Genomic DNA, 24,528 nt, shown 5'->3' with positions numbered 1-24,528 from the left:
TCTCTCTCTCTCTCTCTCTCTCTCTCTCTCTCTCTCTCTCTCTCTCTCTCTCTCTCTCTCTCTCTCTCTCTCTCTCTTCACGCTCTTTCTCGCGGCCCAAGTCTTCGTTCTTTATCACGTGCAATAACCGAATAGTGTGTTGTCGCACTTAAAAAAAGGACCGGATTCTTTCACGGAACGCGTTCACATATACACAGCGGATCGTAGCGTAATCTGTGTGCTGCAATTAATTCAGGAAGTGATCAAAATACAAACATAGGGGGCCAGTCTAGAGTCACCCGCGCCTAAAAAAATCAAACATAGACTTATATATCGAAATTAATAATTTGTAAGAGCTGTAATTCTTTGTAACGTGTGTGGGTTCTGCCGGTAATTTGGTTCAGTAGGGGTCTGCTCTCTATATCTATATATACCTACTTCTCCGGTTCCGTTGCGTGTTCTGTTTCACACACAAGCGTCTCGGGAAAGTTCGGCATCCTTCTCGAAGGGGATCCCTCTTGTAAATATGTGTCTTCTACTAGATACCTGAAAGGAACACTATTGCACTGAATTAAAGGTCGAGCCCCCTCCCCCACCTTCTTTGTGCGCCAACAAGAGCCTGTCAACACGCAAGGAAAGACAAGAGCAAAATGCATTGGTCCCTCATCTCTGTTCTATTTCGAAATAAACGCACCAAATAACATCCGCAACGGTCTCAATGATGATAGCAAACGTCAACTTCACAGAGCGCATAACTTTGCAGTGCGATAAAACGGTGAGCGTGTATGCGAACTAATAAAATTCAAACATTTATGACAAAAATTATCTGACAGAAATAAAATGCAAGAACAGAGTTGACGCACACGCACACACACACACACACACACACACACACACAGAGTGTAAAATTTTCACAATGTGTTACAATTCAAAATGCTCACCATCTATCTCACTGCAATGCAACATTATTGCGCGTACATTACTAAGATATATATATATATATTTGAAATTACCGGCCTACATGACACACGCGAGCAAGCATATATTTTAGAAATTTTCCTCGTTTGACGTTTCCAGCGCGCGCGATCGCTCATGCTTATAGTCGCGCAGTGCACTCGCTCTTCTCTTTCCATCACGATTTCGCTCTCGACGATAATGCAAAAGAGAGAACAAGTACAATTCGAGTGTGTTACCTACGCAAAGAATCACGAAGTTTATCATCGACGTGTTTAGATGTGATAGACGAGGAGCGACAAACAAAAACTTGCGGAGAATTTGTGAGAAAAATAATAATAATAATAATAATAATAATAATAATAATAAAAAAACAAGTATGGATACACCAATAAAAAAGAATAATGTCAAGAAGTTGTTTTTTGAGAAACCGCAATGACGAATATTGATGATGATAAATATTTGTTTGTGAAACGAAATGCGCCTCATTAACATTTATCATTAGTCACGTTAAGTACTGTGTGGTATCATATTAATTCATTCACCAAACGGGCAATAAGATTATTCTACAAAGCACTGCCATAATTTGAACTGTGTGTGTTGTTACGTTGATTTTTGAAATCCTGCCACTATTTGTATTATGTAACGAAGACGGTATTTCTACCCTGCTAAGTGATGAATTAACGTGCGAGTTAATTATAATATCTCGTGCCGCTAATCAAATGTAAAACATTCTTCACAAAATCTGACAATTGACAGTATTTTACTGGAGGATTATTTTTCTACTTTTTGTATTACTGGTGATTGTTGGTTTTTTTTTTTTTTTAATTGTAAAAGTACTATATCGCAGACTATACACTAATTATAATCTACAGCCTAGTTCCTTGGACACTTGGTTTACAGATTTTAATTATACAAATGATGTCATTTATCGCGCGGACAAATTCAAAAAATAGATACGGCACCAATTTTCTCAGAACGTTTTCGGCTTGACTTTTTTGAGCCAATTATATAAATTAAGTTTAGACTTACCAAAGCGATCGTGTTTATGTTGCAAATTACGTTTGCGTTTTCGTTTTACTTCAGCGACGTACTGATTTGTCACTTAGTAGAGGAGAATCGACTGTAACATAATATATAACGCATTAGACTTTATGAAATAATTAATTGTAAGAGATTAAACATAGCATTCGTTCTTCCGTTCGTATAATTGCAAATGGGTTTATCGTGGCGTGTATTTCGCGTTTCTTGTATTCGGGGGCAAACTTAAAATCTTGTAAAGCGACAATTTAATCCTCGAACGATCGCGTAAAAACTTTGTTGCGTATATATGTACATATAAATTATATATATATATATTTATAAATATATATATATTTAAATATATATATATATATGTATATTTAAATGACAACAATATATGTTACCACTTCTCTCACACGCTTTTCAATTCAACATTCAATAAACTTGTACTACAATTTTAAGAAGCTGAGGTGTCGAAATATGAGATATGAGAAGACAACACTTATATTTTTCAATTCGTAGATGTGTGATCACGAAAGGTGACTGTGTGCGTGAACATATGGTCATCGAGAAATATTCTCCTAAATATTAAATTCTTTAACGAAGCACTTATTACGATAAATCGCAATAAAAAAAAAAAATGACTAATGTAAACTATGCGATTCTTATTTTACTACGTACGCGCGCAATGTGCGGTAATGTGAAGAAAAACAAAAATAATCGTATTGAAATTATGTGCGTTACAAAAAATTTGTGCCGCGATGTGCGAAAAGCAGCGCATGTTATCAGCTAGTGCACGGCTGAAAGATCCATTCATCTCCTCTCTTACGTATCAATCTATCAATTAATTGTTATAGATTAAAAAAAAAAAAAAAAAAAAAAAGAAAAAACAAAAGCGGCACGAGTTGAGACGATAAACGACACAGTGCGGTTCGAGGATTGATTTATTTCGCGTAATAGATTAATTAATTAAATTAACATATGAGACGACCGATCATATCACTTGTCGTGATTACTCGGCGTTGCATGACGTACGAAAAAACAACAACAACAACAACAACAACAACAAAAGTAAATGTATAAAAATGCATAAAGATAAATGTATAAAAAAAAAAAATAATAATAATAATAAATAAATAAAAACGCCACGAGGATCCCTTTTAACCGCGGTGACTTGTTGGCGTACGACATTAGGTTAGGTTCCTCGTAACCTACCTCGTCTCTCTTGTTACGCCTACTGCTACACTGTTATTGTTGATGAAAAAAAAAACTCCATATTAATAAGAAATAAATATATTATCTCAAAGCGAAGAGTGTTCTGCCACCCTCTTCCTCGGAGTTGTTACCGCGCGCACTATACGCCACCACGAGTTTAAATTTTGAGCGGCGAATTTCAGCGAGTTATAGATTATATTAAAAAAAGTAATGAGAAATAAGTCTGCAGTGTGATATTATCGATACATAAAATAAATGTTTATTCTCTTTCTCTCTCTCTCTTTACATCTCGTTATTTTACGTATATTTTACTGATTAACGTATTATTGTTTAAAAAAAAAAAAAAAAAAAAAAATACCAAGTCAAATAAAATTATATACTTATTACACACAAATCATATACAAAAAAATTTTCCGATCTCAAAAACGTTATCAATTACACGCTTAATTACTCGCCTCGCGTAAGGCAGAGCGACGCTTTGTCGTCCTGTTGAAAGATTCTTTCGGTTTAGAGTAAAAAAAAAAAACAAATCGAAGCGCAAAATTGATTCAAAATCTAGACGGACCGAGTGATACTAAGGTGACGCTAAAACTAGAATCATTATGACAAATGTCATTACAAAATAAAATATAAATAATATAAATTAAAATAAATTAATAAAATATATATACTTATATATAAGTCGTGTTTCTTTTTTCTGTACAATTAAAATTTAAATTAACACGTGTGTTTGCCATATTTTTTTATTTTTGTTTCTCACCTGTAACTGTAACTGCATCCGGACCAAGAACTGATTCAGCTTAAATAGGTTTGTATTTTGTTCCGGTCAGAACTGTATCTGAGAGATATTTATACAGGATTTAAATGATCTTTATAATGCCTGAGCAAATGCAGATGTGTGGTGTTTGCGTGTTTGCACATCAAAGGATAAGATATTCCTAAATATGAGAACGCTGTTATCTCGATGGAACTCTTGTAAGAAATATTATGAAGACGTATATTGTCATATTATTACCCTCTTTAGCTTTTGACCGCGCACTAGAAAGGATGATGTAGTTTATAATATGCGGTGTGCGCGTCGATGATCACCATCCTCAAGTGATAAAAATGTTCAGTAATCCAGGATCAGAACCCTCGCGGATCAACTTGATTCGAACCATTTGGAACAAATTTTAACAAGAATTATAACCTATGATCGAATCTTAAATGACTGAATCTCACTTCTTTTGTCAGTTGATGATTGATTTGCGTTTGATTTGAGTCTTATTTTTTTGTCGCATGTTTAATGTACCGCTTTGTATTGTGTTAAACAGAAGATCTACAGTTTTAAAGTAGGCGTCGAAAGTGAGGCGGCGAGATTCGAATTCGTTATCTTTTGGGCTTGAGTGTAACGGGTTGAATTTTATCTTTTTGCTCGTTTTTGCTTTCGACTTTGTTTTTACTATTTACTCTTAAAAGAAGTCATTATTCGCAGTCACAGTGAGCACAAACATTTAAAGGATATATTTTACTTAAAATAGTTTAGATTTGATACTAATGTTTATCATTTTAGGTTATGGGTAAACATTGTGTCGTTTTGGGTTGTACCACGGCAGTGAGTCTACCCTTTCACATATTTCCCAAAGACCAGATCATGATGGATAAATGGAAAAAAGCTGTTTTTTCTAAAAAAATTGATGGTTTAACAGATGAAGAAGTGAGAAAATATGCTGTGTGTTATAAACACTTTGCGGATAGTGATTATATGAACATATACACACAACGCAGATTAAAACCTGGTGTAGTACCATCGTTAAATATACCAAGTAAGGACAGTGAGATCAAGGAAGAAAAAAAATCAACAAAGAGAAGAAGAAATAAAACAACAAAACTAAATGGAACTTTAAAAGACTCTACAGTGGAAGTGACAGATACTGTCAAAACTGTTGAAGAGATTGAACTGATAGAAGTCACAGAACACAGTAAAGAGCCCACAGGAAAGATATCACAAAACTTCAATATTTCAGTAAATAAGAACCCTCCTAAATTAGAACTTAAAACATTCAAGATTCCAGAATCTTCTGCACCAGAAATTTCAAAATCAGAGACTATAAAGTCCAAGTCTCCAGAACCTAGGTCTGTAAACTCCATGTCTCCAGAACCTAGACCAGTAAAATCCAAGTCTCCAGAACCTAAACCTGTAAAATCCAAATCTCCAGAACCTAGACCTGTAAAATCCAAATCTCCAGAATCTAAGTCTGTGAAATCACAATCTTTGATACAAGAACTTGTAGAATCACAAGATCTTGTGGAATCTCAAGAACTTGTGGAATCACAGCCTTTAGAACTAGAACCTTCATTACCAGAATCTTCACAACTGAATGATTTACCATCAGAATTTTCAAGCTCAGACTCTTTACAATCGATGTCTTCAGAAACAGAATTAGAATCTGTAAACTCAGTATCTTTAGATGATAAATCTTCAAGATCAAAACGTCGAAGAGTAGAAAGATCACAATCTTCAGAAGATGAACTGGACGAACTTGCGAGTGCAATAGATTTAGAAGATGAGTCTCTAGCATCAAAGCGTCGAAAATCAGAACTTATAAAATCAAAGTCTTCAGAAAAACTGAAGTTTTCAAATTCTTCAGAATCAAAACTATACGCGAAGTTTTCAGAAACTTGCAAGTCTTCAGAATCTGAACCTTCAGAGTTTTTTAAACCAGAATCTTCAAAATTCAATTCAATAACCAATTTGTTAGATCTACAAACTTTAGTACAAGGAAAATATTTCCATGAGTTTACACCACAAATATGGAAGTTATACAAATTGTCAAGCATGCTGAAGCAAAAACAAGAAATTATGTCAAAGAAGAAATTGTCATTTTGTCAACGTTTAAGACAAGCTAAAAAGTATAGCAAAAGTACTGCATTGGAAAAGCTGTTGTCTTCATTAACATCTGTTCAACGTAAGTTTCTTGAAATGCAGATAAAAACTTCGAAATATGCACCTAAGGTATGTAAATAATTCCCTCGTGAAAATCGTAAAAATGCTTGAAAAACTTTCAAGACTTCAATTTATTTATAATTTATTTTTTATTTTTAGAACAGGCACTTTACTTTAAATGAGAAGATTACAGCTTTATCCATCATGCAATCCAGTAAATGTTATCAATATCTAACGCAAATATTTAATCTGCCTAGTATAGGCACTCTGCGATGTATACTTCAAAAAGTACAGATTCATCCAGGTCCAATTAAATTTATAAATCAACATCTGAATACACATGTAAAACGTATGAGGAAAAGAGACAAAGTGTGCTGTTTAATGTGGGACGAAATGTTCTTACAACCACATTTGGATTATGATGCAAACAAGAAGCACATTCTTGGTTTTCAAGACTTTGGACAAAAAAGGAGTCCGCAATTCGTTGATCATGCATTAGTTTTTATGGTGCGTGGTATACACAGTGGATGGAAGTTTCCATTGGCGTATTATTTCTGCGATGGCGCCACAAAACCTGATCAGCTCATAGAATGGATAAGGAATATTGTAACTATTATAATTGAAAATGGATTATATCTAATGGCTTTTGTATGTGACGATAGAAGAACGAATCTTACAGTTATAAATAAATTGAAAGTAGAGTCATCAAAACTTAAGTCCACGCAAGGACAATTATATTGTAAGTACTTCAAGTAATTTTCACAGATTAAATATTACAAAATATTTTGTTTATATTTTCATTTCTTAAATATAATTTATTAAATATTTAGTATCTTTTTTTTAGATGGATACATAACACTGAACAACCATGATATAATCCCGTTGTTTGATCCACCGTATCTCATTAAAGGCATACGCGACAAGTTATTAACTAGCGATCTCGAATTTGATTGCATAGAAGGAGAAGAACGCAAATTTGCATCATGGGAGATTATCGAACAAGCGTATCATATGGATTTGACAGATAGCAAGTATCGATTAATGCCGAAAATTACTGCGGAGCACGTAATAAAGAGTAAAATAAAGAAAAAGAAAGTTAAGTATGCTGCAGAAGTTTTAAGTACGACAATGGGTGGATTCATAGATCACCACACTAAGTTGGAAGGTATTTGTACATTTATTACACACACACACACAAAAGAGAAAAATAGAATACATTTATAAACGATCAATAATTAACATTCTTATATTAATATTTTTTGTTTATAGGATGCGTGAATACGGTCTATGGACCATTAAAAATGCCGGATAAGAGAGGACGTGATACGGCAGAGATGGTACTATTCTTCGATCGATTGTTCGATTCTCTGAACGGTCACACGTTAAAACCGGAAAAACCATTAAGAGTTGCCATTTCACAAAACAATATTCCACATTTTCCATTTTGGGAGAGAGCGGTAAAAAGACTGCAGAGAATGCGATTTGTTGATCCGAAAACTAAAAATCCAACAACAGATTCGACTGTTCTCAAAAATTGGATCAGCACAATACGAGGATTTCGCAAGTTGTGGAAACTTCTTAAATTATACGACACGAAATTTTTCAAACCGCGGATCTTAAACCTGGATTGCCTACGACATTTTCTCGGACAGATCAGATCCTGTAACACGAGACATCCCACGTGTGCGGAATTTGAAAGTTCTTTCAAAATATTGCTAATTAACAACTTGTCGTCGCCTCGCGTGGAAAATAGCTGCGAGAACAAGATAGACGGTTCGTTGCTGTTTTCTTTGAAAGATTTTGTCCGGGAAACGGAGAGCAATTGCGACAACTCGATGAACGACGTGTTGTTAGATCTAGAGATAGAGACGAAGGGCGAAAAGCATGACCATTTAATCACTTGCAATTGCATCGCAACAAAAATTCTCAACAATTCGCGCATCAAAAGCTGCGAAATCTGTAAGAATCTTCTCACAAATAATGGAAAAAAATGTGGATTAGTGTCCAGTGAGAATTTGTTAAGAGCATTTGAGAGCGCGCATAATATATTGAAGGAAAAAATAAGCAGCGTTTGTCACGAGCATCACATGGCAATAGTATTGGAAACCGAGTTGTACACGCTCTTGGACTTGAGTTGGTTGAATTGTCAAAAACATTACGTTCCGCTCAAAGAGCTCTTAGTGTCGTATATAGTTGTGTTTTATATTTATGAATGGTGTAATAATATAAATGACATACTAACGGGAGAGGAGCAAGATAGCTCTTCGTGAATTTAAGAAGACCGACGTTTTCTCGAAATCACGATCAGTTGAGCGCGAATGGATCTATGTGTACCTTTGTGACTTATAAACTGTATATAAGTTTATATATAATTCTTTTTATTATATAGAAATATAAGGTAAAGTTTAACGATAATAAAAGAATATGCAGTGCTGTTTCTTTTCTTATATATTGGTTTTTGTCATTACTTAGTTTGTGTATATGTACATTTTTTACATGTATATAATTTTTATATATATGTATATATATATATATACAACCTGAATTGTAAAAAAAACAAAACATTTTTTAAAACAACGTGCACGTTGCGTTACTTTGTTGCATGCTAGGAAGAGTTAGTCTATCCTCGCTCCACATTCGACGAGCAACGAAGATAAACTGACACTTTACGTATCATCACGAAAACGATAGCTATATGTATGAACGGCAGTCAACAGTCAACAGTCGCGTCAGACAGATGTCGTGCGAAAAATCAACCAATATCGTGCCTGGCACGAAAACCGCAGCAACATGGCACTGGATATTTCATTGGTCAGGTTTTTCCGTTGCACACGCGGTACACAATCGTACATCCTCGTCGGGAGCCAATCCGAATCAAGTTCGATAATTCGATGAGGATGTAACGTTTTGTTCCGGCGCAAGGAAATTTTTCTGCGGGACACGGACTCAAGTAACGCCTCGCAATAGTCGCGCGATTCATGCCGTCTCTTCGTGTTGCTTTGGACGATATTGGCACGGAAGCTGTGAAAACTTGTGTCGGCCGAACATGGCAGCGGTGATGTCGGAATTTCGCTCGCGCTACGGTCACCTGTGATTTTAATACCGATGTAACGACAATATGAGGGATAGACCGGTTACGCGAGGAGATTCGGTGTTGCAGCAACGTGGGACAAAGACGTCGAGATCGTCGTAAACGAATTTTCTGCAGGTGAGAGAGATAGTCTATTATACGGATGTGTTGTCCGTTTTATCTCGAGAATTCTCGCACGCCGACGGGAAGAATTACAGACTCGACTCGATTAGTTTGTGTTGCAAATCGCGAATCTCGCGGGAGACGCGACGCACATGTTCTCACGGGATGATGATATCCGTCGGTGGTACGACGATAAAAAAAAAAAAAAAAAAAAGAAAAAGGAAAATAAACGTATCGAAAACACACTCGTCGAATGTCCGGTCCGCGTCTGTGTGACAGGCCGCTTATGTCTCTTGAAGAAACGAGAGACGATTGATTGGCTCCCTCGTACTTGAACGTTTTGCTATCATCGCGCGAATATTTATTCGATTCGCGTGTTTATTCCCCGATTTCATTCAACCTGTTCGCGACTCGTCGACGTCGCGATATACAGTAATTTGACGTAGAACCGAAGAGGGATGGTTATGTGCTTGTTATTTCCCGTACGCGTGTGTGCCGTCGCGTGTACACTCTCTCACGCTACAAACAACGGTTCTCTTGCGTCTCGCATTCCGCTCTCGTATGGGATCGGTGATAGCTCGCCGTAAAAAGTACGTAGATACCGTGACAGAAATGGGCTGCATAGCCCCCTACCGATACATTGTATTCGTATTCGTGGGTGTCACGACCTTGAATTTGACTACTTTACCGAACGCATTTATGGAGCTTCCTGTAATTGCTTTTCTTTACATTAATGATTCTCTAATTGAAAACCACAAGAAGACAAATCAACTCATTTGAGGAGCCAATTTGAAATCGAACCAAATTTTATGATTATAAACTGAACTGTGATTAAGCAGCTGTTTTCATTAAGAGACTAATGATTGGATTTTTTTTTAATTTACAAACAGTTGTTTTAGTGGTTTATGGTGTGTTGATTAACATTGATCTTTATACTACTGGTCTCTTGTGCGTGTGAGTAATGATAAAAGTTTATCCCGCACATGTTTTTTTTTTGTTAATAAAAACAGATCATGACAATTTAATATACAAAGCAAGGATAATGGATGGCACACGGGCAACAGAAATATTGCCACTGCTGCAAGAACGTCTGGCTATACTGCCAGGTGGACGCGATCGTAGAGGAGGGCCTGTACTTCTGTTTCCTAGTACGCAAAAACGCGAACGTGCAAAACCTGAGGACTACAAGCGTCTCTTACAGTATCTGTTTGCTATTCCCAGTGATGAAGTCAGAGGCCTACGGTTTACTGTAATTGTGGACATGCGTGGTACCACATGGGATTCTGTTAAACCCATCTTAAAGGTATCATCATCTTAGATTACTGTCTTTTCTGAACAAATGATTTTATATAAATATCTGCTTTCTATTTTATATAAATTGCAGTGTATATATATATATATATATATATATATATATATATATATATATATATATATAATTATAAATACATTGTTTGTAATATTAATTGTTAAATTTACATTACAGTTATATTAACTGTGTAGTTAATATAAGATTTGTTTTTTCTAGGTATTGCACGAGCATTTTCATCGTACAGTTTATGTCGCTTTTCTTATTAAACCAGAGAACTTTTGGCAGAAACAGAGGACCTCATTGGGTAAGCAGAAGAAATATAATTTTGAGGTAAGTTTAACAGTTAATTGTATAAGATTGTACATTGATATATATATATATATATATATATATATATACATATATATATATGATTATATTTACAGGATGTGTAGTACAGTTAATTAATTGAAATACATTTTATAATTTCAGATTAATACAATTAGCTTAGAAGCTCTTGTAAAAGTTGTAGATCCTTCTCAGCTCACTGCGGACTTAGATGGATCTTTGCAATATGACCATGCTCAGTGGATTGAAACCAGATTAGTTGTAGAAGACTTTACATGGCAGGCAGCTGATCTTCTTGATAGATTAGATGACTTGCAGGAAGACCTCAGTCGAAATGACTTTGCAGACGATGTCGCAGGTGCTAAGCACGGTATTGATTTGCACAATGAAATGAAAAAAAAAATCATGAAAGTTCCGGTGGAAGACATCGAAGTTCTCGGACAACGTCTTCTTCAACGATTTAATAATAGTAAGCAAACTTATCTTATTTTTTTCTCTAATAATAATCAAATAAATAGATTGACGTTCAAATTTAACTTAATTAAGTAAAGACAATGCGCGCAATTTAATGAATATGTCTTTGTAGGTGCAACGGCAACCGGTGGTGAGGGAGGAAGTATTGATAATGGCGCGGCGAGTTGTGCCGATTCAGATGGAAGAGCATTGGCCACCATGGTTATACAACATCTGGACTCTGTGCACGCCGCACAGCAGCATCTGTTACAACTGTGGCACATCAAGAAGATGAAACTAGATCAGTGTTTTCAACTGCGATTGTTCGAACAGGACTGCGAAAAGATGTTCGATTGGATCTGTCATAATCGAGAGGCATTTCTTGCCAGTTACGTGGAGATCGGCCGTTCGTATCAGTTAGCCAAGAATTTGCAAGAAGAACATAAGCACTTCACAATGAGTTCGATGAACGTTTACGTGAATATCAATAAGATCCTCACAATGGCCGGTAGATTGCTGGAAACGCAGCATTACGCGGCCGGACACGTGCGAGCGGTGGCGGGCCGTCTGGATCGAGCTTGGAAAGAATTCGCCGCGGGTCTCGATGAACGTACCGCGGTACTTAGTTTGAGTGTAGTGTTTCATCATAAAGCGGAACAGTATGTTGACAATGTTGCCGGCTGGAGTCAAGCGTGTGAAATTAGCAATCTGCCTAGTGAAATTCCTGTTCTCGAATCTCACATTCGTCAGCATCAAACTCTTTACGAAGCAATGTGTCAAGCATATACCGAGGTAAAGTTCATATATGTACATAGTTACGTATATACTCCGTAATATTGTAGTATGGCACCTCATCATTATTCGAGACTATTAATTTTTATTATGATTTTAGCAGAGTACAAGATTTATTTTTTGTTACTTCAAGAGAATCGCAAAATCCAATTTCATCGAATTTCTCTTTTGTTTATTCTTTTGACATGTAAATTGTAACTTCATTTGATATTTAACAGGTTTACAATGCATATCAAGCATTATTGAGCGGCCTGGGTTCAATGCTGCAAGTATGTCATAATGTGAGCGCACATTCTTCAAGGTCGGATACATTTCGCGTCGATTATGTACGAAAAATTTGATTTCTATAGCTTTTATAGGCGGATGGAATCCGTTGCTCGCTTGGTACTTGGGTGCTATTGGAAATACCTATCTGCAAATTTTTCTCAACGATTAACATTCAATATAATTTTCTTATAACCCAGGCGTCTCAGTATCCTCGAACAATGTTTTTATACGTATATTGATGCATTGATATGATATTTTGTTTTTTTTCTTTTTTTTTTTTTTTTAAATTCTAAGTTCCTTCTTCAGAGTTAAATTAATTACCATACATATGTATTCAGTCTACAATTGTTTTGCAATGTAAAATAAACATGTACAAATGCGTATTTTTAAACGGGATTGGATAAAATTCTTATTTAGGTGCATAGTACCAGTAAGAAGCTTCTTTATCAGCTGGATCATCTTGTGCAAGTCTGTAATCAACCACAAGGAATTGACCATATCGCCAGGAAACATGTACGTTAATAGGTGTTTTAGGAACAATTTGTTTTTTTCGCATTATTAAATATTTTTTCCGTGATTCTATTTTCACACTCTGTTTCAAGTTTTTAAAACAAAAAAAAAACAGTTTATTAAGAAACAACGTCTATTATCTTAATTGAGAGAGATAGCGAATTGGTGCGTTTAAAGTATTTAAAAATTATCGTTCTTTTATTTAAATCGCTCTTTGCATGGGGAAAAGAAAAGAGGGATTGTTCTTATACAAACACGGTTGTTTTCCAGGGATTAATATATATATATATATATAAATATGCTTGTGCTATAATTATATATTACATAGCTTATATATGAAGCTCGTTAAAATAATGGTATTTAGCGGAATGCATGTCGATAATTAATCTTCTATCAGACTAATTTGTATTCTTTGAAAAAAAAAATGTACGTTTTGATATCTAATTTATCTAGAGCCAAGATGGACACAATATTGATAGTCACACCGGCACGAGTGGTAATCCAGCGGCTGATTACAGCGAAGGTGCATCCCACGTGTTAGCAGTTATTCATCAGATTCTCGGTCATCACAGAGCATTGGAAGCTCGTTGGCACGCTCGTAAAGTCAAATTGCATCAACGGCTCGCATTAAAGTATGAAAATAATGAACTTGCAATACTGACATTAGAACGACTAGCATATAATATAACAATTTTGCTTTTCAGATTATTCCAAGAAGATGTCAAACAAGTTCTCGATTGGTTGACGAATCACGGCGAAGTTTTTATTAGAAAAAACACAGGTGTCGGTCGTAATCTGCAGAAAGCACGCGTCTATCAAAAGAGCCATGAACATTTTGAAAATGTTGCTCAGGTGTGATATTTATATGTGTGTACGTGTGTAATACAATTTTTATTAAAGTGATTCAATGAACGTAACATGTTTTAATTTTTATCGCAGAATACTTATACAAACGCAACCAAGCTTTTGACCGCTGCAGAGGAACTTGCTCATACGGGAGAGTGTGCACCCGATGAGATATACGCCGTGGCGCAAGAATTAGAAGCTCACGTTAGCAGCTTTGCGACGAGGGTTGAGCAACGACGTCGGAGATTAGACCTGGCAGTAGTATTTTATACGCATGAAAAAGAGGTATTTTTATCGATTATGCTATGTAAGGATGTTTACGTGCGCGGCAGCCTGTATAATGCGTAGATGTATATTTATGTACGATGACATTTTTAATACGGCGTTTTTGTTTCGCAGCTCACCGGATGGGTAGACGAGTTACGTCAAGAATTACAGCAGGACGAGGTGGCGGAGAATCTCGAGACAGCCGAAAGACTGTTGGAGCAATGCGCGCAACACAGATCATCCTGTCTCGAAGCGTGCGCTTCGACGATAGCTCAAGGAGAAGCTCTGCTTCAAGAGCTGCGCGAAACGACCGACGCACCTGACACCACTGGCTCGATATCGGCCGTAGAGTCGGCATTGGATAGACTGGCGAATCTCAGACAAGAATTGGAGGATTTATGGGCTACGAAAAAATTGCGACTCGAATTATGCCTGCGATTGCGCGTGTTCGAACGAGACGCGCTAGAAGCGAGCGGTCAGTTGGAGATGTGGGCGCAGGAACTTCAAGGACCACCGCGAGAAGGTTCGCCCGAGCAGCTGCTACGCGTTCATAATGACGGCGTGGTTCATATGCAGAACACCGCTTTTCAAATTCTCCACCGCGGACAAGATCTGGCGCAGGTTCTGGAAGAGGCGGGAGTGTGTATTATGGCAGACGGTCAGCATAGCGCTACTGCACGAGTGCAGATGCTCCTCGAATTTCTTAACGAGAGGGAACTGGACGCGGAAGATCTCGCGGAGATGCGAAGAGTACGGTTGGAGCAAGCCTCGCAATTGCTGCAGCTGCAGACTGACGCTTCTCACGTGATCAAATGGATACGAAACGGCGAATCGATATTGTTGGCATCGTTGAGGATACCGGAAGACTTCGAAGATGCTGATCAACTGGGAAAGGAACACGATCAGTTCCAAATCGCGATAACGAATACTCACGCTTCCGCTGTTCAAGTGAAACACAAAGCGGACGCTTTGATAAACGGGAATCATTACGATCCAAAAAGCATAAGAGAAATAGCGGAAGACGTTACTAAACGGTGGCAACAACTGGTTACTTGCGCGGAGGAACGGCACAAATTAATCACCGCTAGTTTGAACTTTTACAAAACGGTTGATTCTGTACGTTCGGTTCTCGACAGTTTAGAATTACAATACAACGTGGACGACGACTGGTGCGCCGACGGAGACAAAGCCGCGTCTATACCGGCATCTCTCACTAGACATCAGGAACAAAAGGAAGCTTTTCTGAAGGCCTGCACCCTCGTACGACGAACCGGCGAAACGTTCTTAAAGTACATTAATCGCAGTCTACAGTTTTATAGTTATCACTCGAACAGCGCCGGTTCCGCAAACAAGGTCAAAAATATTTTAGAGGAGTTAGTTAGTAAGGAGAACAAAGTGCTCGAATATTGGACTCAGCGGAAGAAACGCTTGGATCAGTGTCATCAGTACGTTCTGTTCGAACGTAGCGCGAAACAGGCTCTTGAATGGATAAGAGAAACCGGAGAATTGTATCTGGCGACGCACACCAACGTCGGCAAGAATCGTATTGAAAATGAGCAGTTGCTGCAGGAGCATAACGAGTTCAAGGGTGCGGCGAAGGAGACAAGAGAACGAGTGAAATTGTTGATACAACTCGCTGATAATTTGGTCGAAAGAGGTCATGCTCACGCCGCAGCAATCAAACAGGCTGTTGCCGAAGTGGATCAGCGATACAAAGACTTTAGTGCTCGAATGGATTGCTACAAAACGCAAATCGAAGACGACTTAGGTATTCAGTCTGATGAGGTACACAGAGATCTGTCTATCGATCGGAATTCGGATCCGTTGCTGGAAGAGAAGATCAAGGGTAAAGATCTGAAAGAGCTGAACGAAGAGAAGAGAAGATCTGCTCGCAGAAAAGAGTTTATTATGGCCGAACTTCTTCAAACCGAGCGCACGTATGTAAAAGACTTGGAGACTTGCATCCGTTGCTTCCTGGACGAAACGCGAAGTGGAAAGGGAAATGTTCCGCCGGGTTTGCAAAGTCGCGAGTCGATTATTTTTAGCAACATAGAGGAGATACATCAGTTTCACAGCAATGTGTTTTTACGCGAGCTGGAAAAATACGAAACCATGCCAGAAGATGTGGGACATTGTTTTGTAGTGTGGGTGAGTGTATCAGTAGATAATTCATATTACATACACCGGTTATTATTAATTATGTTACATAACAATTCTTTGATTTTAGGCACCTAAATTTGACATGTACGTAACTTACTGTAAAAATAAGCCTGAGAGCAATCAGCTTTTGGTAACTCACGGTGGCATGTGGTTTGAGGAATTGCAGAGAAAACATAGAGTAGAACATCCTATTGCCGCGTATTTAATCAAACCCGTGCAGAGAATCACTAAATATCAGTTGCTACTTAAGGACTTACAGGTACGCACACAGCACATGTATATATTTCAAAACTTGTTAATTTAAATAACAATTAAAAAATTTTTCACAACATTTTGTTAATTAACATACATTTGTTTTCTTCAGGCTTGCTGCCAAGAAGGACAAGGCGAGATAAAAGAGGGATTAGAAGTGATGTTAAATGTGCCTAAGAAAGCTAACGATGCCTTACATTTAAGTCTACTGGAAGGTTGCGACGTTAGTATAGATGCACTCGGTGACGTTGTATTGCAGGATTCATTCACTGTATGGGACCCAAAACAACTGATCAGAAAGGGACGAGACCGTCACATATTTCTCTTCGAATTATATCTTCTCTTTACGAAGGAAGTGAAGGATTCCGCCGGAAAGGTTTGTAAAGAACAAATTCTATTTTTTAACATTCAAATTTAAATTTATTATTACACACCGCATATATATATGTGACACGCCAAATTGTTTGCATAGGTGAAATACGTTTATAAAAATCGTTTGTTAACTTCCGAGTTGGGTGTAACTGAGCATATCGAGGGCGACGAATGTAAATTCGCTGTGTGGACAGGACGGGCGCCGACTAGCGATACGCGCGTTGTGCTACGAGCGAATTCAATGGACGCGAAACAGCTGTGGGTGATGAGGCTGCGTGAGGTAATACAAGAAACCTTTTTGGGCAAGAACATGCCGAAGAGTCCCGCCAAGAAGAGCTCCAGTCAACGTTCAAGTAGAGATCTGGAAGAATGCGCGTCTCTGGACGAAAGTGTGGAGAATCTTGATAGAAATTCACTGGCGTCTTTCGGCTCGACCAACACCACGGATTCTGATAAGGTAAAAGCATGATTTCTTCCACTATCCTTTTATTCTATTTGTTCTAGATCTTTTTTTTTTTTTATATCAAGTCTGCCTTTTTTTACACACAGTTTTCGTACAAAATTCATATATAAAAGTGATTGTTTAAATGCAACTAACCCTCGGACTTTGCTGCTAATTTAAAAACACAAAATTTGATATTTATTCTTAAAAGAGATTAAAGTTGACAAATTTGCGGTGCCTTAATTCACTATCGGCCGGCAATGTTTTCTAATTTGTCTAATTTTAAACGACCGTTCTCTCCAGTATACACATAAATACACATAAAAACACACTGTTTGTATTTACAAAAATTTAATTAAACACAAAATTAATTTTTTACTTAGAGTCTTTAGTCTTTTATTTCATAGAGAAGAAAAAGAAAAAAATTAGAACGTAGATTTTAATTATATAATATCGCAACACGCACGTGCTTTGTGAAAAAAGTTTGTTTAGTATCTCTTAGTGTCTTTTCTTTAATTATAATTTTTTTTTTTCATAACGTTAAAAAATTAAATATTAAATTGCTCGAACAATAAGTAAGTTTTAAGCAAAATTCATATGTCGACGGAATATTTTGATATATCTCGAGATATTTTTTCTTTTAAAAGATTAAACTTTAAATAATAGGAATTTTGACATTTTTATAGCAGAAGTTTTTTTAACATTTGACACGCGTACAAAGCCGCGCGATCTAATTCTCTTTCATCTTTTTTTTTTTTTTTTTATGAGAACCTAGATTGTATATGTCTTTCCAACCCTTGATAAAGATTTGATTTTCTCGCTCCCAAGCCGTTTTGTTCAAACACGTTACTGGTCCCGAGTGCACTATACGATTCACCTGATTTCTCTCACGAGTTCACCCACTACGACAAGGTGGTATAGTACAGAAAAGCTATGGAGAGGAGACCCTGCTGCCGCTTTGCAGGGTTGGGTGGGGCGCAAGTTGGGTTGGGTTATAGTCTCGTCACTCTGCACGACCGGACCGACAATCAGTACGGGCGCGACTCGCGAGTCGGATGGATCCACTCGAGGCTCGGCATCCCTGATTGCGAGACATTGAGTGGATCAAGCGAAGATCCGATCTTCTTATCCTCCTCGAGAGAAATTGAGAGAGAAGAAAAAATAACGGAGAACAAGTCGCGGCGATGGCAGATATATTACGCGCTGTCACACACCCAGAAAAATGTTCCTTGATCAACAACTCGCTGTCGTTTCAACCCTTTTCCGCGTTACGACCGCATTCGCGCGTGTGAAAATCGCAGCGAACTAATACCGATCGCCGCCGCGCGAGCCGACGAATTGTCATGACGTCGCAGGCTGGGAAACCGGCGACGATCGTCCAGAAAGCGCGCAGAAAGATCTCCCTGCCGTGGTTTCGTCAGGGCTCCACGAACCCGTCGCACGCGAGTCTGTCTAGGCAGCACACCATCGACACGCCGAGCTCATTTCAGGCCCGGCTTTTGCGCCGTCAGCCTTCCCAGGTATCCGCGATATCTTGTACTGACTTTTGCCTACGAGACCAACACTCTGTATTCAATCCGATGATAAATAACATCATTTAGAGTTTTATAAATCATATAAGCTCCGTGAAATATCTTTTTTTTTTGTTTTTTTTTTTCAAACCGTAATATGCACGAAATAGAGTTTTCATGAAAATTTAAAGTTGTCGAAATTAAACGTTATAAAAAAAGTTATAACAAAGTCGGCGTATATTTATTTTTATCTAACAACAATTATTTGTTTTTGAAGAGGTAATTGAGAGGCTACCGGAGCCAGTATCCTCTTAAGGAAAAATCATTTCAGAAGCGAGTTGATCTAAAATTTTTTTTTTTTTTTAACAAGAAGACATAAAACAAAAACATATACAGAAATGTTACAATAAACAAAAAAAATATTGTGTAAATATTGGATATCTAAAAAAAAAAATTGGACGGTGATGAAGCAAATTTTTCACGCTTCTTCTCATCGTGTGTATCGTCGCTGATATCTTTTTTTTTTTTTCCTCTCTTTACCTTGGTTGTTCGCACGGCTCGGCGCGACGCGGCACAAGTTAACGATATCCGCGAGCGGATTTGGCACGTGGAAAATTCTATTTCGGATCGCGGAATGCACGAAAATCGGGCGGGACCATCCGCGGCCACGTCGAGCAAACAATTGCGCGTCTCTCGCACGAGAAAGACGGTGTTGGTGTTAAAACCGCGGTATATAAACGCGACACACACTCAACGGCAAAACACACGAACACGCGTGGTATTTATAGTAACGTCAAAGTACCCGCGGTGTTGTGACATTAGCTATTTTCAAAACGCCGGAATCCCACCGCCGCGTGCGATTTAAAAGCGTAGAAAAGCGCGACGCTGACACCCGGTGACACTGATCCCCCGCGGACGATCAGAATCATCCGGGCGTCAGTAATCGGATCTCTGGATCTCGCTCCGTCGATCCGCAAATTCAAAGACAATCGGTTTTTCGCGCAGTGAGAGAGAGGCACTCTCTCGCGCCGCGAGAGCGACCGAGATGACGATCGTATCGACCGGTCTACGCTTGCGTAAGCACGGGAGGGCAACTCTTCTCTTCCTCTTCGCTTTACTTCCCTGCTTTCGGTATATCTCTACCGCCTGCTGTCGCTGACACCACCTCCTTCTCCTTTCCGCCTTTGCCTGCCCTCCGCTTTCACGCACGCGCGCACCCAGACGCACACACCACACTCCACTAATTATCCATTTCTATATTTTGCCACCCTCTTCCGATATCGCGAGGATATCTCGCGTACGTCGACCGTGAATTGCGACCTCGGCAATGTGGGACACATTGATATCTATTGGAAGTCTCTGATGCGTGTGTTTTCAGACCGGGGTGGTCGAAATGACGTGGGTGGTTGCCGATCATATGGCCGCACCGGGTTCGAGAGAACTCAGCGTGACAAAGGGACAACAAGTCGAAGTGTTGGAGAACGGCACAACAGGAGGGGTTCCCAATACCGGCGAGTGGACTTTGGTACGTTTGCCACTCACGCCCGGACAAGCCGAACCCGCCGCAGAGGGTCTGGTACCTACCAGCGCTCTGAAGCAGCCACCGACCGCCTCCTGTAAAACTTCGCCGTCCAGAAAAGCGTCCACGCAACAACAGCAGCAACAACAGCAGCAACAACAATTGTACCAACAGCATCATCATCAACAACAGTCATCACATCATCATCCGTATCATCAACAACAGCAGATCAATCAAAATCCCGTCATCCAGGGGCAGCAACAAACTATCGTCGCTACTACTGCCAGCACGTTACCGCCGACCGGTATCGCGCCGGCTACGCAGCAAGCGGCTTCGTTGACCGCGTTGTCGTCTGCGGCTCTATCGCCAATGTTATCGGAGGAAGCAGGTGAATAGAACTCACGACACTAACCTATTACCTAATATTTCACGCTTCCGTAAGTTTTATAATTTTTTTCTTCCTGTGCACCGTCCAAACTACGCACGTAGCATTGCGATATAAAAAAAAAAAAACTTGCAGTATGTCACGTACACGTTGAAAGAAATTAAAAAAAAAAAAACTGACGCGAATTCTGTGACTCGGCAAACTGCAGGAAGTCGGTAAACCGCAAATTGATGTGAATTTACATGACGCGATCGTGTGTACTCATTTCTCTTATCAATTCCGATAACTCGATATAGATTACAACATATAATTTTAAACCACGGAGAATATAGCGCTACTTTTGTGTTTTTTTTTTATTTTTTTTATTTTTATTTTTTTTTAATTGACAGAAACTGCCGGAAGCGACGGCAGCGGTTCGGCCAGTACAAATTCGCCCGGCAACAAGAGACGAGGTTTCAGCGGGTAAGAGCGCTCTTGATAGAAAATTATCGTTTAAATATCTCTATTATCTCGAAATGTCATACGTGCAACGATTATCACGTACCATGACGGGCGTTTCTGTTTATAGACGGAAGTGGCTCCCACCGTCTTTACGTAAACTTAGCCAAGGTAAAGTCGAGAAAACCAATACAGCCGTACCGACGTCATCGTCTCCTTTGATTGAGACGTCTTTGAAGAAAAACACCTCGGATAAACGCTTTAAATTGCCGAGCGGCGTTGAAAATAATCGGCCTGGCAAGGCGGCGTTCGAAGCGGAAGTTGGCGCACAAGAGGACGAGGAAATTAATAGCAAGGAAGAGGAGGAGAGCGAGGATCAGCAAGAAATCGAGGTGGATCTGGACGCTGATCTGGTCACGGAGATCGATGACACGGCGGTTACGAGTTTGCAAGAACAAAACGGCGGCGAAGACGCCGACGACGATTTGGAACTCCCGCCACCGATGAAGCCTATAAACGAACCAATACTCGTGACGACCGCGAACGGACCGTCGGGATCCACGATACCGAGCGAATTACCCGGAAAACGAGTGAGAAAACTTGCGCGTCGTTTCCGTTTTGATGTTTTTCTTTTGTTATCGCGTTTTCCAAATTTTTCCTACATCCGCGTCGTAATCCGATTTGTTTCAGCAGTCTTCCGAACGTACGACGAAGATACTCGATGGCGGAGCCACAACGGCCGATCTCTCGGAAATTGAACAGATCGTGAAGGAGAGAATGGTAAGTTTTTTAAACGTCTCGCAAAAATTCATTGCGCATTGCGCCAAGTACTCTACGCGTGTAATTGACAGGAGCAACATACGGAAAATCAGGAAAGACAGAGTCTCATGCGAACTCCTAACGGGAAAACAGTAAGCAACGAGGAAGAACAGTGCAACACGACCGCCACTTCGGTCGCGACCGACGAATCAGATTCGAGGGATCAGGAAAGCACCGCGATCGCCAAGCGACAATTTGTTATTCGCGAATTGGTGGATACCGAGAGAGACTATATCAATGATTTAAAGCAGATAGTCGAAGGTTACATGGCACTAATGCGAAATCCCGAATGCGAGATTCCTTTGCCGGAAGATCTGCGCGGCGGGAAAGACAAGATGGTTTTCGGTAACGTAGAAGCCATCTACGAGTGGCACAGAGAGTAAGTCTCGGATCGTTGTTTGAACAAATTTCAACGATTCGTTTCTAATCGCGTGACCTCGCGCACGATTTACATACAATCAACGCTTTCTTTTCGTTTTCACAGCTTTTTCTTCAAAGCTCTAGAGCGTTGTTTGGAACGTCCCGAAGAGCTCGGACCTCTTTTTAAACGTTACGAACGAAAATTACACATGTACGTGGTTTATTGTCAGAATAAACCCGTTTCGGAATACATTGTGTCTGAATACATAGATACTTACTTCGAGGTAATTTAGCAAATATCGTTTAGCATTTGCAAAGTGATATCACTTGTGCGAAACGTAGAATTTGTATCGAAACACAACAATGTGAAATTGCGCGTTTGTAGGAGCTTCGTCAGAAACTTGGACATCGCCTGCAACTCTGCGACTTGTTGATCAAACCCGTACAAAGGATTACAAAATATCAACTTCTTCTACGGGAGGCACTGCGCCTCACTGAACGAACTCAAAGGTTATCGGAAATCGAAGGCCTCAGAGCGGCGGCTCATGTCATGCGAGTTATACCTAAAGCTGCAAACGATATGATGGACGTTGGGAGATTACAAGGTTTCGACGTGAGTAGTACTGCTCTCTCTACTTTTCTCTCCGTTTTTCTTATAGTTTTATGCGACAAAAACACACATTCTATAAAAAAAAAAGAGTATATTCTTGATTTTCTCCAGGGTAAAATAACGGCGCAAGGAAAACTCTTGTTGCACGGTCCGCTGCTGGTTACAGAAATATCAAACGTATTGACAAAAGGAAGAGAATGGCAAGTCTTTCTTTTCGAACAAAATATAATTTTTAGCGAAGCTGTGGGCAAAAAGACGCAGTTCACCAATCCCGCTTACATATACAAAGCACACATTCAGGTAAAATTATTATTTATCACCTAATTGATTCTCGAAGCGCCGTTCGAGTACACAAACAAAAGAGACTAACGTTATCGGATAATTGTGTGCGCGCAGGTGAACAAAATGAGTCTCGAGGATTCGAACGACGATCCGGAGAAATTTATTATTCGATCGACGGATCCACGAAAACCCGGGCTGGGATTTTCTTGTAACGTGGCTGAAGACAGTAACGGGCCGCGCAGACAGGAATGGGTAGACACAATCACAGCCATTCTGCAAACGCAGCGCGACTTCTTGAAGGCGATACAGTCACCGATTGCCTACCAGAAGGAACTTACCAAAGATCCACTGTAAGCGTTTCTCAACTTAAACACGTTAAAAACAAAAAAAAAACAAAAAGAAAGAAACACGTATATACACGAACACTCACGTACACAGAGACCCTCTTTTAATATTTGATCTGTGAATATTTGTTCCGACATATTTTTGTATATTTTATATGAAAATGATACACAAAAGAGAGGAGGAGATATACAATCGCCATAAGAGCTAGATAACTGTTAGTCGTCTCCTAAAAAGAAACTCATCGCCTGCTTTCCTCTGCGCCTTTTCAGCTCCTTGTTCTCTTTTGTCAAAACTTAACTACATTTCACACTAATTTAGATGTAACTTTTAACGCCTACATTGTTATTAATATCATGTACTAAAAATATATATGCACGTATCCAGTCAGTTTTAGCACATTCCTTTTCTGGATTACCTTTGTACGTATCTAGTTGTGTACGTTGTTTTTCCTGCAAAGAAAAAATTTAATAGTTCAGTATTAAAAACTATTTCTTTTTTCGCGCAGAAGCTTGAGCAATGTCTGTCACTGTAAAAAATTTACACTTTTATCTGCTAGTACGAAATAAAATACAATTTATACAAAGAAGAGACAGAGAGAGAGAGGGAGAAGGAGAGAGAAAGAAAGAGGAGAATATATGCGGGACATCTTAAAAAGGTCTGCATTATTTTTTAATGACAAACTGCTGAAATGACCGATTTGGAAGTAACTTCTCTTCAGTAAGAGAAGCACAAACAACAATTATAAAATTCTCGATGTCAAACATCTAAACTGCTGTTCTAGATATTGTTTAAAAAAAAAAAAAAAAAAATTATCGTTAAGATAATATTACTTCCAAATTTTTGTCAGATTGTCATTAAAAAAAAAAAAAAAAAAAAAAAAAAAAGAAAATGCGAAAATTTTGGAATATAGAAATAATATAAATATTTATCTTATCATATTCGATGACGTCTCGAAACGATTGTAGAATT

The 24,528-nt window shown here is 38.8% G+C and overlaps 2 protein-coding genes across 6 annotated transcripts in view; both read left to right on the top strand.

Moving 5' to 3' along the window:
- Positions 1-4,327: 4,327 nt before the first annotated feature.
- On the top strand, positions 4,328-8,510 carry LOC109857881. The gene is made up of 5 exons (XM_020434645.1): positions 4,328-4,650; positions 4,724-6,166; positions 6,257-6,836; positions 6,942-7,262; positions 7,367-8,510. The coding sequence occupies exons 2-5, from the start codon at positions 4,727-4,729 to the stop codon at positions 8,365-8,367; spliced, it is 3,342 nt and encodes a 1,113-aa protein (XP_020290234.1). The 5' UTR covers positions 4,328-4,650; positions 4,724-4,726; the 3' UTR covers positions 8,368-8,510.
- Positions 8,511-8,948: 438 nt separating this feature from the next.
- LOC109857905 (triple functional domain protein-like) overlaps positions 8,949-24,528 on the top strand; it is a 20,503-nt gene continuing 4,923 nt past the window's right edge. For 2 of the 5 annotated variants that reach the window (XR_002250555.1, XM_020434685.1), the window contains exons 1-23: positions 8,949-9,305; positions 10,301-10,593; positions 10,819-10,932; positions 11,074-11,398; positions 11,516-12,174; positions 12,393-12,500; positions 12,859-12,954; positions 13,405-13,583; positions 13,656-13,803; positions 13,891-14,082; positions 14,197-16,212; positions 16,292-16,483; positions 16,589-16,852; positions 16,949-17,305; positions 20,180-20,708; positions 21,095-21,167; positions 21,274-21,733; positions 21,834-21,923; positions 21,995-22,341; positions 22,447-22,606; positions 22,708-22,935; positions 23,044-23,232; positions 23,329-23,564. Coding sequence is in view for 4 of the 5 variants with exons in the window: in XM_020434685.1 (XP_020290274.1) it covers positions 10,333-10,593; positions 10,819-10,932; positions 11,074-11,398; positions 11,516-12,174; positions 12,393-12,500; positions 12,859-12,954; positions 13,405-13,583; positions 13,656-13,803; positions 13,891-14,082; positions 14,197-16,212; positions 16,292-16,483; positions 16,589-16,852; positions 16,949-17,305; positions 20,180-20,708; positions 21,095-21,167; positions 21,274-21,733; positions 21,834-21,923; positions 21,995-22,341; positions 22,447-22,606; positions 22,708-22,935; positions 23,044-23,232; positions 23,329-23,564 (7,223 nt within the window). In the remaining variant the exon portion in view is untranslated. The remainder of the gene's footprint in view (positions 9,306-10,300; positions 10,594-10,818; positions 10,933-11,073; positions 11,399-11,515; positions 12,175-12,392; positions 12,501-12,858; positions 12,955-13,404; positions 13,584-13,655; positions 13,804-13,890; positions 14,083-14,196; positions 16,213-16,291; positions 16,484-16,588; positions 16,853-16,948; positions 17,306-20,179; positions 20,709-21,094; positions 21,168-21,273; positions 21,734-21,833; positions 21,924-21,994; positions 22,342-22,446; positions 22,607-22,707; positions 22,936-23,043; positions 23,233-23,328; positions 23,565-24,528) is intronic. The other 3 variants (XM_020434682.1, XM_020434681.1, XM_020434684.1) reach the window with 3 other exon arrangements.

Source organism: Pseudomyrmex gracilis, unplaced genomic scaffold, assembly GCF_002006095.1.
Source record: "Pseudomyrmex gracilis isolate BER0280 unplaced genomic scaffold, ASM200609v1 scaffold_177, whole genome shotgun sequence".
Classification (NCBI taxonomy): Eukaryota; Metazoa; Arthropoda; class Insecta; order Hymenoptera; family Formicidae; genus Pseudomyrmex; species Pseudomyrmex gracilis.
This window is presented reverse-complemented; position numbering and strand designations above follow the sequence as displayed.

Excerpts from the sequence above, each read along its gene's own strand:
- LOC109857881 (XM_020434645.1), top strand. The coding sequence starts at position 4,727 with ATGGGTAAACATTGTGTCGTTTTGGGTTGTACCACGGCAGTGAGTCTA. Across the intron at positions 6,837-6,941 it reads CACGCAAGGACAATTATATT|ATGGATACATAACACTGAAC; the intron begins GTAAGTACTTCA and ends TCTTTTTTTTAG. Across the intron at positions 7,263-7,366 it reads TCACCACACTAAGTTGGAAG|GATGCGTGAATACGGTCTAT; the intron begins GTATTTGTACAT and ends TTTTGTTTATAG.